At 40.1% G+C, this 15,542-nt stretch overlaps 1 protein-coding gene across 2 annotated transcripts in view; it reads left to right on the top strand.

Moving 5' to 3' along the window:
• Positions 1 to 14,612, top strand: part of arhgap5 (Rho GTPase activating protein 5) — a 51,717-nt gene extending 37,105 nt beyond the window's left edge. For both annotated transcript variants that reach the window (XM_005455938.4, XM_003451201.5), the window contains exons 4-7: positions 804 to 881; positions 3,898 to 4,029; positions 7,921 to 8,026; positions 10,220 to 14,612. In XM_005455938.4, the coding sequence (XP_005455995.2) occupies positions 804 to 881; positions 3,898 to 4,029; positions 7,921 to 8,026; positions 10,220 to 10,523 (620 nt within the window). In that variant the 3' untranslated portion in view covers positions 10,524 to 14,612. The remainder of the gene's footprint in view (positions 1 to 803; positions 882 to 3,897; positions 4,030 to 7,920; positions 8,027 to 10,219) is intronic.
• Positions 14,613 to 15,542: the final 930 nt, after the last annotated feature.

The raw sequence follows: 15,542 nt of genomic DNA, 5'->3' as shown, positions 1-15,542 counted from the left end.
TCTGGACAACAGAGGATCAGAAAACCTCGCCTGGTTTGATGAATCATTCAGATGTTAAGATCTGCAGCAACTATGTGATGCTATCATGTCAACACAGACCGTAATCTCTGTGGAATGTTCCAGCACGCTGTTGAATGTATGCTGGCTGTAAAGGCAAGATACTAGCAGAGTGTAACTAATGAAGTCACTGGTGAGTGTATGTTTGACAAGAAATGGAGAAAGGTGTAAATGCCGCCTTTAACAAAATGCACTCCAACTAAAGTTTCTTTCCGTTTTCTCACTTTTCTCCTTTGATCTACCTTTTGTGGATTAACTACAGCTGTATAGTATTTGCTGCCTCTGGTTTCAGGAGATTGCGATGGAATATATGTCTCTGGTTGTTTCTGCAGCGCTGTTCTCCCCCATTGTTCAGAGCAAATGTTTCCTATGAAGTGAGACGTCTTTTTGTTTTTCTTTCTGCAGCTTGTGGCCTAATTACATCATAACCAACGTCATAACAAGCATTTACAAGCATTTTAAAAAAGAAATAAAAGAAAAGTTCTAATTAAATGTAACATGTCTAATGTGAATATTATTAGAGGCTTTGAAATCCTAGAAAGAGGACATAGTTTTTAGCTTTAAGTCCAAATACTCTCAGTATGTTTTAATGTGGAAAACCACATTAGATGAAACAGTGCTTCTGTTGGCCCATCTGTTTCAGCTCAGGCACTTTAACAGTTTTTTTGTGTGTTTAATGCTGCTTTAAGTCCACATGAATGAAGTCCATTAGAGCTGTTGCTGAAAATGGCTGTATGTGTTTCCAGGTCTGACGACAGAGGGCCTGTATCGCGTCAGTGGGAACAAGACAGACCAGGACAACATTCAGAAACAGTTCGATCAAGGTAAAACACTCATCTGCACAGACACATGCTTGTAGTAGTAGTAATAGACCTATGAATACATATTTAACTATTAAGAAATCTGAAGAAAGAGCATGCATAGCTGGATTTTCAAAGCATGGACGCAAACAGTCTTTATTAGTTTCACAGAATGTGTTTCAAAATTATTTTCCCATAAACTTAAATCTTGCCGTTTTAAGAACCTGGGAGTTCTTTGGAAAACATTTCCAGAATCAAGCAGCGCACGTGTGATGTGTGCAGTATATTTAACCCAAAGAGAAAACTCCAGAAGACCGATTCCAAACCTGACCACGCAGCAGAAGTGCTTAAAGAGAAACACATGCCCTGTGGAGTACAGTCGAAACTGCTCATGATGGTTGGGGAGCTGCCAAACGGGCTGTTAGTATAAATAAAGTCACCACAGGCAGAAATCACCAGCACATGGTCAGCAGCGTCAGGCATTTTATAGCCAGGTGCTGAAATATGGAGACTTGACTGAGATGAAGCATGCACTGATTATTGAATCATTTCAGCATTTCTTAATTTTTTTCTGCGCTATGTTTCTTCTGGTCCCCTGTTCAGGAGAAGAGCTCGAGCATATCCTTGGTTATTCTATGATTATTTCATATTAAAAAACATTAAAGTAACGTTAAAGTCCAGTGGTAATGTAAATAGTAATTGTATATAGCTGATATCCATTTAAGATGACGTGTATCTACTAGGAGGCTGAGGCTCTGGTGGTTGCCACCATCTTTTTGTTTTGAAATTCCTTCCTTTGCTCACCTCCTTCACTCGACTCCTCCTTTCCCACCCTGTCCTTCCTAAATTCATTTGTGCATTTCCTGTTGTTTATATCCCTCTGTTGCTCAATGCTCTCCATTTCCTTCAAGTGTTTCTAGCTCAACGTGTTTGTCAGCATGCGTTCAGATTCACTGTGACAGCTGTCGCGTTACCTTAGGGCTCTGTCCTTTTTCTCACCGTTTCCCCTCCTTCCAAACGTCATTTGGCTGTTGCTGAGTGTCATAACAGCAAGCAATACGCATTTTTCTTTCTCCACGTATCTCCTTTGAACTGTCATTACAGAGTATTTTTACCCTGGGTTAATGAGAAAGCTGGCATCGGTGTGTGGACCCAAGCCACTTTTTTTTTCTCCTCTGATTTGTGAATGAAACAGAAATTAAAAAGTGATGGAGCTGAAGCATCCATTCTCTCTCATCAGAAATAACAGAGCAAGAAAAAGCTTTCATGAGCTGGCCGTGTATTCTGTTCCAGTCCTGCTGCTCCATCAGAGAAACACTCGGCTCTCTGTGCCTCCAGACACACTCATGATAACCTCTGTTAGCTGTGATCAGAGAGGAGCTCTGTTCTCCTGCTCGGACACAAAAACTGAGCTGTGGGCCTCACTGCTGCATCACCACAACTGACAGGCTCTTTAATATCCTTTCAAACTGAAACATTGACCCAGCAAAATCCTGTTTGACTCGTATGTGAGGACACAAGCGCACGTTATTGGTCCCGGATCCACAAATCTGCTCCGCGCTCAGGCTTAACATGCATATAACAGGCTTAGTTTCAGAGACAGTTTACACATCTGTGTGGCTGAAAGTGTCTCTGGGATGTAATTTTGCCATCTGTTCCCCCTAACCATTGAATATGTAGCCATAGATGTCCAGATCACCTCCCTCCATTTCAAACGATGGTCATCTAGTCCAGAAAAGCAGTTCGTATGGAGTTTGTGTCATCGCTAAGCCCTGAGCTTAAAAGCTGAGTGTTCAAAGGAAGGATACTGTTGGTTAACTAATAACAAGCTGCTAGCACATCTTGTTTTTTAGCATTCTTTAACAGACGACGAAACATGAACCACAGCCAGCTCCTCTGAAATACCCAGATAAATGCCTCTCATTGTCTTCTACCCGCTAAAGCGCTATACAAATACAGGCCATTTTACCCGTTTGTCACATAACATGTTACATATTTATTTTCATGCTTTGCAGTGCAGAAGTGTGCTACATATTAATTTGTATTTGAATTGGCTTACTAAAATGTTATTGCACGAATAGTCTTTTGTTAAAGCAAGAAACACCAACACAGCTTTTTAGGTTCACATACGTACACTGGTAATGTTGTGGTGACCAGAGACTGTGGGATTGATCTTGAGCAGCTTGTAATGATGACAGGTGAAGTATCCGTTAGCAACGTCTGGCAGATGGGTACTAAGGTCAACTAATCTCAGGCGATTGAATCAACAACCAATTCCACTTGAAAAATAAAGTAATAACATTGACTGACAAATGACAGGGTGATAAATACAGGTTATCTAACCATAGTCTTACCTCAGCAATCAGTTGGTCGCTTCTATACATTCCATACAGACGCTACCATGCAGTCCCTAAATTACAATATTCTAATAGGTTATAATGGATTTTTACTCCAGTGATGCCAGATACTGTTGTTGTTTTTGCTTGTAATCATAAACAGTTTCCCTTCCAGAAAAACAACAAGTTGTGCCACACGTGAATAAATTTGAATGAGATTACACTCGAGGGAACTAGATCAGAATATCATAATAAGATAATGTCACACATGCATATTTAAATGACATAGCGTTGTATATGGGGGTGCTTTGCTGTTTCCCTTTATTGTGTAGAAAAGATCAAATGGGAAGGATGTGATTCATACTTTCTAAGAACAGGGCTGGAGAACTGGGTTGGCAGTCTTCTGTGCAGAAAAATGCCATTTGATGCTACAACAGCAAGGAAAAGAACAAATGTGCTGAGCACATCGACAAATGATTTAAGGAGAATGCTTTAAGTGTTTGTAAGGTCCTAAAGGGAGACTTTAGAGGACAGTGAGTTGAACGTATTAACCAGAAGCTGCGTGTGGGTGGAGTTGTTTTGCTGTTTTCCTGTTTGTGATGCAGAGGATGAAACGAATGCTACAGAACAAGCTTCAGAAACAGAGTGACCTTGCGAATGTGCTGTTGAGCCTCTTTTCTCTCTCTCCCTCCCTCTCCCTGTAGATCACAGTATTGACTTTGTGGCGATGGATGTGGCGGTGAATGCCGTTGCTGGAGCGCTGAAGGCTTTCTTTGCTGACCTGCCTGATCCGCTGATCCCCTACAGCCTGCACCCAGAGCTGGTGGAGGCCGCAAGTAAGAATGAACACACGCCCGAGTCATGAACTGTAATGTTGTAAGCCCTGATAGCAAAAACACCCAGACAAACATATTAAAAACTTCAGTTTTGATGCAACTTTTAAGTTAAAGGAATTGTTAAACACTTACGAAATTATGTAATGACGTTAAACAGAGACATCTGAGTTCATGTTTTGCTACAACCAAAAGACTTAAGGAGATGAAACTGTGGTTGTAAAAGTCAAAATAGTGAATGGAGGGTTATCTTCACTGGGCGGCAGCATGCTGGAATATTCCTTTACCCTCTTACAACTCAAATGTGATACGTTAGAGTAAAATGACACCATAGCCTCAAAATAAACAAGAAGCACTCTACCTACACCCCTAAAAAGTTTGATCAGAATTCCTTCAAACGTTTGAGTTATTGTGCTATTGCGAATAACATAAAGTCATACCACGCTAAAGGCACATGCATGCAGTTAAAAAATGAAAAAGTTGAGAGAAGACTGGAGAAACACCCTTTAACCATGTAATGAGTGTTGATGTTGCATAGTTTTCCCACCAGAGGCCTGCCATATTAAATTGCCAAATATCAGTATCGGCCTTAACAGTCCTCAGTCCAATCAGTCAGGCTCTACTTTTAACCTCTTGTCTGCTGTAGCAGCTGGCCTTAATGCTGCAGAAGTTGAGTTGTGTTTCCACATGCTTAGAGCTTTGAGTCACATCATTCACTTTTAAGAGGCTTTTTCAGGCCCAGGATGCTGTCAGACGTCCTGTGTGTGTGTGTGTGTGTGTGTGTGTGTGTGTGTCGCTTGTGTGTCTATAATACTGAAACAGAGTGCTGAAACCATCAGGCTGACTCCAGCAGATTAACGAGCCAAAATTAGACACAAGGAGAACTGTAAAAGTCTCATAGACTGACAGAAGAAGAAAGATGGAGGGTGGTGCTGGTTTTTCTTCTCTAGAAAATGACTGGTATAGAGCAGGAACCAGAGCTTCTGGTCAGCATCTTTAATGGGAAACTTCAGGATTTATATACAAATTATTGACCAGGAAAATAACTGATAGTTGGTAATCGTTTAAATCAGCTCTTCTTCTCTTACTTTCTCTTTCTTTTTTTTTTGCTCCTTACGTGACTAAGGTCTAGTTTGAGGTGCCTCCTTCCTGTCTGTTTCTTTAAACTTGGAGCAGTTAAACACGACAGTATATTTCCATCAGGAGGGTAACTAACTCGTCGAGCAGGTTTGACACCAGTGTACTTATCCTGGAGCCTGAATCAGGCTTTTGTTGTTGCTGGTTTCAGGTCATGTGAATAGGTGTGATAACAGAGTGAATCAAGACACATGGAAAAGTTCCAAACATTGTAATCAGAGAAGGAAATAAAAGACTGTGAACATAAACAATGCCATACAATACATATAACTGTAAATAAACACTTAGCCTTTGAAGCTGATCCAGGCAAAACTGCAAACTGCTGCACTAATTTCTCATGTAATGGAAACTGTGTTAGTTTTTTCTAGTCAGTTCTAAAGTTGATTTTGGCTTTCTGCCTTTTCTGTTCAGCATATTTTTAATAATCCTTTTATTTATTTTCATTCTGTAACAACAATAACAACGACAATAGCTTCCTGTAGCAGCAGGGTCTTTTCCCGATGGGGATCATCAAAGCTTCGGCTAAACACACGTGCACACTGAGCTTTATCGCCTTATTGAACCAAATACATTGTGAGATGCTGTCAGGCTGATATATATTTAATAAAAGCTGGAGTCGGTCGTTATATCGGTCCCGTGGTGTACTGTGTCGAGCTGTGACTGCATTCATTTAACGACCTTTAACCTCTTCCAGCCATTAGAGGGTCAAAGGCTCCCGTTGGCTCCTCGTTAGGATGATTGATGGCGTGCAGGATGAATAAATCTGTGCATTGGTACACGTTGGCCTTTACGTTTGTGTCTACAAATATAAATGGCGTCCTGCTGGTCCTGGAATGTCTGGAATATCCTGGAGAATATTCCAGATAGGAAAGGCAGGGGTTTTGTTGAAGCAGCCTTGTTATGACAATCCAAAGGTAGAAGCTCTTATTTCACATCTGCTCTTTAAATATTTAATAAGTAAGTGGAGCGTTTCAGCTCCATCGAGCATTCGCCGGCAGGAAAGTGATGCATTCCCTGGAGAGGCTGTGGAATACTGAAGAATTTGACAGACAAATTACCTTCTAGGAATATAGCAGGATCTTTCTTGTTACTTGTTAATTTTTAGTTTTTCCCCCAATCAAATTTAACATTTAACTAAACCAGATAAGGGTCTGATGCTAAATGATTGCCTTTTTTTTTGTTTTTAAAGTCACACTTTCCCAGACTGTTCTCTTTTAATGATGCAGTCAAGAATCCAAAGATATGCATCATGTAGTGAACAAACACAGTGTCTTTCCATTTAGGAATTTTGTGGGAAAACGCAAAGAAGCAGGGCATTCTGAAGCCTAATGTTTAAGGCATACAAATGTTCTGTGTAGTTGTGTGTTCCAGCTGAGGACCTGTGCTATACGTCATCCCCTTCTCTCTTCCTTTGTCTCACGTCTACACAAATGATTTATCAACATTTCCTCCTGCTGTGCAGAAAGGAAGTTCATTTGTAACCAGAGTTTCAGGTTCTTCCTTTTTGGCATCCTATCAAAGAGTTTTTAGAAAATCACCATCATCCTAATGAAACATTTTTTCAGCAGTCCCTTTAATTGCAGTTTAATTTACTCAATAATAATAAATACTTTTGTTTGACATATTGTCAGAAAAAAAAGAAGATAAACTTATTGCCTTACACTTTATGGTAATGATGCCTGATGATGAGTACAGTTGTACTCCAAAGGCATGTTGTGATCCAGGGGAAGCCTTACAGCCTCACTAACATACAGGCTTCATCATAGCACCGCCATTGGAGTCTCATCAGTCTCTAAACTGTCATACGTTTTCTCAACTGATTGGTCTCTGTTATACTTGGTTATATAATAGCAATAATAATTTGTCTCTGTTTCATTGAATTGCCATTGTTAATGACATGTCTTTGCAGACGAATCAGTTTGACAGCTCTGTGGCGTGAACTTATCGGGTATCAGACAAATTGCTGATATTTGATTTCCTGATACAAAATGAATCCGTAGATGCCCGTGTAGGTAATCACTCCACAGTGGCTGATCTTTTCAACTTTGCTGAAGTCAGAAAGACAAAATAAAAAATGAGGCGGAATCAAAAGAAGGAATTGATTGATACTGTGGAAAGTTCAGGAAATTCCTTCAAAAAGGAGGCTGTGGTTTGAAATCGCTTAAATTGCACATTGATCTAATAAATAACTGTGTGGTCCCTGCTGCATCTGATGATAAGCTTCTGTGACAGCTATGGTTAGTCATCAAACCTGTCTGGGTAATGAGACATAACATCTTGCAACAAATAATAGCTCAAGCAGGTGACAGTGAAGAATTATTGAACATATGGGAGGGAAACTGCTGCTGCCCAGTGTGTTTTTTGCCCAGCTCTGTGCCTCAATTATGATTACTGGGTCTTTAATCAGATGCTGTTTTTCTTTTTCTCTCTCCTGAAATCTGAACAGTTGAGAACAAATGTTTGTTTTCCTAATCTGCAAAATCTGATCTGTTTTGTCTTAACCAGTGCAGAGTCAGACCTTATACAGGGAAGGCTAGTTTTATTTCTGCCCACAAGGTTTAGTGTTGTTGTGTGTGTGGTTGTGTGTGTATTGTTTGTGCACAGCGTGGGAGCTGCTTTTGGCAGCGTTTCAGCCTTTTGTTTTCCATGGAGTATAATTTCCTTTCCCAAGAGAGACTGTGTGTAAAATGTAAAACGCTCTGTGTCTTTTCTCCCTCTGTGTGCGTGTGTCTGTGTGTGTGCGTGTGTGTGTGTTAGAAATCATGGACTACATGGAGCGTCTGCAGGCACTGCGGGAGATTGTGAAAAAGTTTCCTCCCGTCAACTACCAGGTCTTCAAATACATCATCACACACCTCAACAGGTAAAAATGAAAGGCAACACACACACACACACACGCACACAGAGTACATTCACTCGCGTGTGTGATGTTCTTTATGCATGGTTTTTTTTTTAGAGTTTTTAATGCTTGCAAGCTTCAAAGTCAAAATGCCTGTATACCTGTGGTGACAGTGAACGCATCGCTTAAACTTGAAAAGAGCCGCTTGCAGATATAATTTTGACTTACTTTGAGTTGAGACCACAGCTGTACTTTGTAACTGCTGCAGCGACTGAATGCTAATTATTTCTTAGCAAATGTCTACATACTTTGCAGATGTAGAATGAATATAAATCACTCTGAAACATCAAGCAAAGTTAAAGCCTGGTTTGATTTTGTGCCAAATATCGGCCATGACTGACAGGACATGGTCAGAGATGACATCTAGCGAATGGCAGCGCTACAGTCAACGGATAAAACACACAGGAGTAAAATGTTTGTCTTCTTCTCTGGTTCTGTGTTAGTTTTGTTGACATCCAGTGATCATTACTTAATTTGTTAGCTTTTACTTAAAGAGCAAGCCCTATTAATGTAGACACAGCAGCAACATTTCTCTCAGAGCTTTGAGGTTCATTGGTCGTCATGCAAGAGTATTTTTGTATTTTTAGAGCTTCTTCATGGTTTGGTGTTTGTGGGCAAGACTTAAAAAAATAGAAGCCAAAACACAAGTTTCACAGGGTCAGAGTCATATGAGAGGACCTGAACACATTAGAATTAAACAGCAGTGTTATCCTGTGACATAAATAAAGAGGGAAAATGTCTGACATGAAATGAAATTCTAAACAACACCCATGACTAATATAAGGGGCGGACAAGGTGACCTAACATTAAGCGAGACACGAGATGAGAGACTATTACAGCCTGTAGCTGCAACACAGGATGATGGTGAACAGACACAGACTGCAGAGCAGCTTTAAGAGGGACGGTTTTTCTACCAAGTGCTGAAATGAAGTCACTCTGAAGCTGGGCAACGACATGCAAATCCAAAAAATTAAGTTGGGGAGGACACGAGTTGTGATGAATTGACAGTTTCTGCGACACAGATGGTTGAAAATTAAAAAAGAGAAAATAAAGAGCAAGCAATGCATAACAAAGGATAACAATAAGCCCACAAAATTCATACAACATGAAGCAAAAGCTGGAAATAAGACATTAAAATAGGAATGCATCGATAAGTGCAGATATTCCTCATGCTGATTGATGTCGTCACTCCTTCACAGAATGTGGCTTTTATCCATGTCTCCAGCACCATTCGCTACACTGCACTAGTAAACCAGCAAATAATATCTTGAAGTTTAAAGGAACACTTCAGCTTAATGGAACAGCAGCTGTCAAAGTTTGAAACACAGTAAGAAAGAAGTCGTTCTCTTAATAAGCACCGAACTCCACTGACAAAAACAGTCCCTCAGAAAAGTGGGTTTTTTGCATTCGATGCTGTTCACAGCTGTACATTTCTCTGCTCCTGTGCCATTCGGTGCTCCTGTCAGCTTGGGAGCACGCCTGCTGCCATTTGCTGAAGATAGCACACTGACAGTGAACGTGTACCTCACATAACCCCACTTCAAAGGAACCAGACTATCCCCTAAATGAGTGAAAAGCAGTGAAACGGCATAAATCATGTTAGAATGGTCTTGCTAAATTTACTGAATATTGCAATAGCTCCTCACTAAGTAACTGAATACATTTAAATGTGATATAAGAGTCCCACATTGTTCCCACTTTATAGAGAATATAGCGAAGTATGTGTTAATATCATGGAGTGCTAAAATCCCAATGCATGGTTTTTGGTTCGTTGGTAATTTTGCACAAAGGTACAATGACCAAGCAGAGTATGACAAACCGTTATGCTACCCACTTATTGTTTAAACTTTCTGTTTATGAGCAGCAGTCAGTCGGAAGGAAGTTGGCTTTTTAATTAATAAGGATTATTTTGAACTGTGAATCATGCTAAGCCACTCCAGACTCCACGAATAAAAATATGGAGCCTGAAATGAACATCACGAATCCACTTTAACTGGCAAACTTTTATCTGCTTTCTTATGTTTTTAGCAGTTAAAGAATAAATAAAAGCTCAAGGTATTTTTCATTTCCTTACATGCTGTCACCTTAGACCACCTGTTTTCTGGAGCTGTTGTTTCCAGTGTTGATTTAACTTTGAACCTTTTTCTTCCCCTGCAGAGTGAGCCAGCACAGCAAAACAACCCTGATGACAGCCGACAATCTGTCCATCTGCTTCTGGCCCACGCTCATGCGGCCCGACTTCGAGAACAAGGACACGCTGTCGACCACCAAGCTGAACCAGGCCGTCATCGAGTCCTTCATTGTACAGAGTGACTACTTCTTCCACGGTGGCGAGGTGGCCGAGAGCTCCAGCAGCGAAGGGACACCGCCCCCGCACTGCCACAACATGGTGGAGGCCCTGCTGCCGCTGCAGCTGCCGCCCCCCTGCAGCCACAGCAGATCCAGCACACCCTGCCCCTGACCCACTCATATAAGAGCCAGAGGAGCATGCTGGGAAGTGAAGTGGGGGGTGGTTGTTTGCCCATGCTGCCAGCCGCTTACGGCTGACAATTGCAGGTCATCCTCTGCTCTACAAATAGCTGGCGGGCTCATAAAAATGGAAAATAAAACGACCTAGTCGCTGATTTTCGGGGGATTCATCAGCTGCTGTTTGCCATTGACTTGGAGCTGAATGAGCTTTGGGGGGTTTAGAGGCGCATCGACCATTTGTTGGATCAAACCTAATCTGTGAGACCTGCTCATCCTGTGAGGAAAATCCTGGATTAAAGAATTACAATCGCACGTCACCTTTTGGAACTAATTTTTGCATCTGACTGCCCCCCCTTCATGATACAGAAGCTGAAAACGGCGAATGAACTGCTTTGATTTGGCACATAGTGACAACACTAATCGTTCCGCAGGGTCAGACACAGACTCTCAGGATCCCGGGACACACTCCTACCTTTAACCCCGACGGAATAGCACATTGGGGGCCAGAAGTCCCTATTAAGCACCGCCCTCCTCGTTCCCGCTCCGAGATAAGAGAAAAGGGAAGTTGAATCCCTGCGACTGCAACTCAAATGTGAAACAATCTGATACGGACTGATTGGCGGACTCATTAGCTGACTTGACCGGCTACCTGACTAACACACATGCTGACTGTGAGGATTTCAGTCTTCCTGCAGGTTTCAGCACAGGAAAACATTTCTTCTTCTTTTGTTTGACCCCGTTCATAAGAGGGAAGGAGGGATCAACAAGACACTAAAGGTCAAACACACTCATGGGCGCGAGATGAAGTCAAAGCCTTGTAGAAGAGCTTTTCAGTTTCGGTGAGGTGAGAGATGGGTGCGCTCTCACTTTTAAATCCTGAATGACAAAAAAAAGAAAGAAAAAAGAAAGAACCCCCTTCCCACTACATGAACTTTGACCCTCGTCAAGGACAGCACATGCACGATTTGTGTCAAAGGTCCACATGCCAATTTCATGTCTGTTTGCTTAGCTTTTTTTCTTTCCATTATTTCCTTTTTTTTAAAAAAAATATTTTTTGTAACGTCAGATTTCGACCCAGCTTGTGTGTTTGTGTGTGATGATGCTGATGATGTGTGTGATGGTGCATCTGTGTGAACTGACCTGTGGTTTGTATCGCAGCCACTTTGTACCTTTCCATCATGGGGAAGGAGGGGATTCAGAAGGGAAAAAGAAACGGAGAATGTGGACTTGTGGATTTGTGATGCTCCGTGTGAGCGATTCTTCACACTAACTGTTCCCGAGTGTCTCCATAGAGCCTCAAACTGTTAATGCACCGCCTCTCAATCGGAAGGGACGGCAACCCCTCGACGATGGCACATGAATAAGGAAACCACTACGTTGCGATGCATTCTGTTTGGTTCAAGGAGGCGTCTTCCATGTTGGGCTTACTTCCTGGAGGATGCTTTACATCTTTTCATTTCCATTTTTTTTCATTCTCCCGTTTCTGTTGGTTTGTTGAAATCAAAAGTTTGCATGTCTCTGTTTTTGCCACTTAGTGAAAAAAAAGAGCTTTAACGTTAAAAAAAAGAAAGAAATGAAACTCTAAATGAGCTCCTGTTCAGATTTGCATTGTTTTATCTGAATCTCTTTGGGTTTAAGGGGAACGCTTCAGAAAACATTTTCGGGTTTTTTTTTTTTTTTTGGCATTTGTTCTTTTTCCGCCATGCAAGAAATCAACACTTAATATCATATTTTTGGTTATATAGTTTTCCCTAAATAGAGGAAAGAAGTATATATAAGTATATATAAATATATAAAAAAAAATATCAGCAGCAGAAGTTGCTGATTTAGTGAACTACCACGGGGTACTGGACTATAATCTGTCAGAAGCTATAATCATATTTCTTTGTGGTTTGGGTGGTGTGTGAGTGTGAATGAGAGAGTGAGCGTGTGTGTTTACGGAGGGGATGGGAGTGGGTTTGATAACAGATGGTTAGTTTTGAACTCCTCTTTGACCTGTCCAACACACACACACACACACACACACACAAAAATAAAAATCTCTCATCGCTTTCTTCGTCTGTGGCACACTGAGGGAGACGGAGGCACATAAATGAAGCCTCTCGTGCTGAACATAAAGCCCCGTGGAGGATATCTAACTCCTTATTTCTGGTCTTCTGTCCATCTGGATCCAAGTTCTCCTGTCTGCTGTGTAATAATCATTTTTAAGCTTTTCCATGAGTGGAAACGTACAAGTTGGTAACAATTTGGAAAAAAATTCTCATGAAGTGAACAATTACAATTTAAAGGTATATATTGCACTTTTTGTAATTAAAATATGCCAATAAAATAATGCTACGTACTACATAATAGTTACAGTATTTAATAAATAACTATTTTTGTAGTCGGGGGGATCACTGCTAAATCTGAATACATCCACTACTGTTGATGTGTTAGAGACAATAAAGAAAATAGCCACACTTTTAATCTGCACATGCCATGCCAGCAAAAGTCAAAAATATATGTGTGCAGGTCATTTAAATTTTTATAGAATATAGTTGTGTTTTATAAACAACAACTGAATATTAATTTGGTTTATTTGGAAATGTAATTGGCACCAAAAACAACATCTTTCCAGGTCGTGTCCTAAATCAGCCCCTAAAATGCTTCTGTATTCTGTAATTATAAAGTCTATATTAATGGTACTCTCAATTAGTTTATCTATTTATACACAATAATATGTAAATATTTGTTTTGTGTGTGTTTAAAAAGCTAGCCAGATGTGTTATTTGTGGTCGCTGTCTGTGAGGATGACAGCTACAGGTTTAAGGCAGGTTAAACTTCCTGTTAATGGTGGATTCAGATGGACAGAAACACATTTTAGGCAGCAGAAATAACCTCATTTTAAAAGCAGCAGCCAAAAACTGTCGGTGAGCTTGACGAGCAGGACACAGAGTGAATGTCGGTGTAGGTACTGAACTGAAAATGTCTATTTTTAAAGGGTTTTACTGTGGTGAACCTGAGACTTCCACTAAAATGTCCAACTCACGTGCAGCTGCTGCGCTCCTCGTCATTTTTAATTCACTTTTAATAAACTTTTTCTCTTTTTTTTGCCTTTTTGAAGAACCTTTTAAAAAGTACTTTCATTTATAATTTAACCCACTTTTATGAACTTCCTCTCTGCACTTTCTGCTGCCTTCTCCAGTGCTACAGCCCAGCATTATCCCTCAGTGAATGTCAGCATTGAGAGACGAATCAGTGATATAATGTAGTTTTGTCCCATTTTGGACGCCCGTCTCCTGTGTCCTCGTTGCACTCTTTTCAGACCTCATAATGGCTCACTGCTTTGTAAAGCAATTCTCAGTTGAGTGTGTTTTTTCTTCTTGAAATTCAGCCTTGTTATTTTTCAGTCGGTGCTCAAAAAACTGGTCTGTTAGACATTAAAAATGTCATGTTTTTAATTGTGGACGATTATGCAATTAACTGAACTTAGATGATTGGTTTCACATATGACCTTGAGATAAAACAAGTTTTACTGAGGGGAAAGGAGTGGAGCCAAACGCCTGTCTAACCTCATCACAAGTCTGATTGAGAGGGCACTTTGAAGGAGACCTGCATCTATAATGGGACAAATATTTTCTTTTGAGATGTGAGTGATGAGGTTAAAGGTGTGTTAGAGGAAGAAAATATTCAGAGCGGAAGCCAAACCCTTACTTTACAGATTTTATGATGTTGGACAGAGGAGCATTTTGAAGGGCACATTGAAGCAAGTGAATAAGTGAGGCTGGGAGAGAGTGTGAGAGTGTTTTTCCTGGGGGGCAGGGCTGAGGGAGGGTGGGGTTCAGCTGCTAGATGATATAAGACTAAGTTGTTCGTCTGTAGTTTTCCATCAATCAATCGACTCTTCTTTTAATTTACCTTTTTTTTCCCAATAAGATCTGCCTTTATCCAATCACACCGGTGTACAAACCAACTGACTTTTAACATCCGCTGTATTATAGTAAATAAAAATGATTTTCAGAAATGGAAAAACTCTAAAAGATCTTTTTTTTCTTTGTTTGCTCTCCATAATGTTTCCAAATAAAGATTCTTTTTTTCCAAAGTTGTCAATCTTTGTTTATATTTCTGTATATTTTTATAGTCTTATAATAAAAACCAAAACGTGACATGTAAGTGTTTTAATAAGGTTTCTTATCGTAGAAGCAAGTCCAGAAAGATGCTCCGAGACACTAAAGCAGAAACGAGATGGGTGATGGTAGTAGAAGCAGCATTAGCCGTTAGCAGCGATTGTGGCATTCAGCAAAAGTGTTCGCATTTCCAGCACCTTTTAAAAAATACCTTTTTTTAAAATAAGACAACGGCTTAAATGAAGTACAAGTCAATTAACCCTGTACTTCATAAAGTGTGTTTGTGTATTCACTTGCATCGTGACTGGTCACAACCATGCAGTGATGGTGTTTTGGTGAAGGTGCTTTAAAATTTAGCAAAAATAACAGTTTAATACCTGAAAATTAGCAGCAGTGCAACATAATGAGTAAATTACTCCTCACAATTTAACAGACGGGTTAAATTACAAAACATATCTTATAAAAAAAACTAGATATTTATTCTGTAATTCCATAACAAACTGTAGCTTAGCTTCAGCATGACTTATATGCAGGAAAAAATGATAGTAAAAGAGTTAGCTGATAGCAGTGATAAATGTTGAGCTTTTATCATTAATAATTGATAAAAAAAAAAGTTCTTATGGAATATAGAAATCTAATTATTGAAGTGTAATTTGAGTAGAATACTTTTCTTTCTTTATATTTTTGTTAACGTTTTTTTTTTTCCTTTCGGTCTTCATGCTAAGCTAGGCTAAACCTACACTGACCTAGCTCACAGATGAATATATAAGCTTTGAATAAACCTGTCAACTACAATGAAACTAATCAAGCTCAACTTGTCAGATTAGGATTATATATATAGTAAACGTGATGTCCCTTTAAAGTAAAACAAGCAGTTAAATATTAAACTTGTGGTTCCCAGGTAT

The sequence above is a fragment of the Oreochromis niloticus genome, linkage group LG19, assembly GCF_001858045.2.
Source record: "Oreochromis niloticus isolate F11D_XX linkage group LG19, O_niloticus_UMD_NMBU, whole genome shotgun sequence".
NCBI lineage: Eukaryota > Metazoa > Chordata > Actinopteri > Cichliformes > Cichlidae > Oreochromis > Oreochromis niloticus.
The sequence above is the reverse complement of the archived record's forward strand: the minus strand, read 5'-3'. Positions and strand labels throughout refer to the sequence as shown.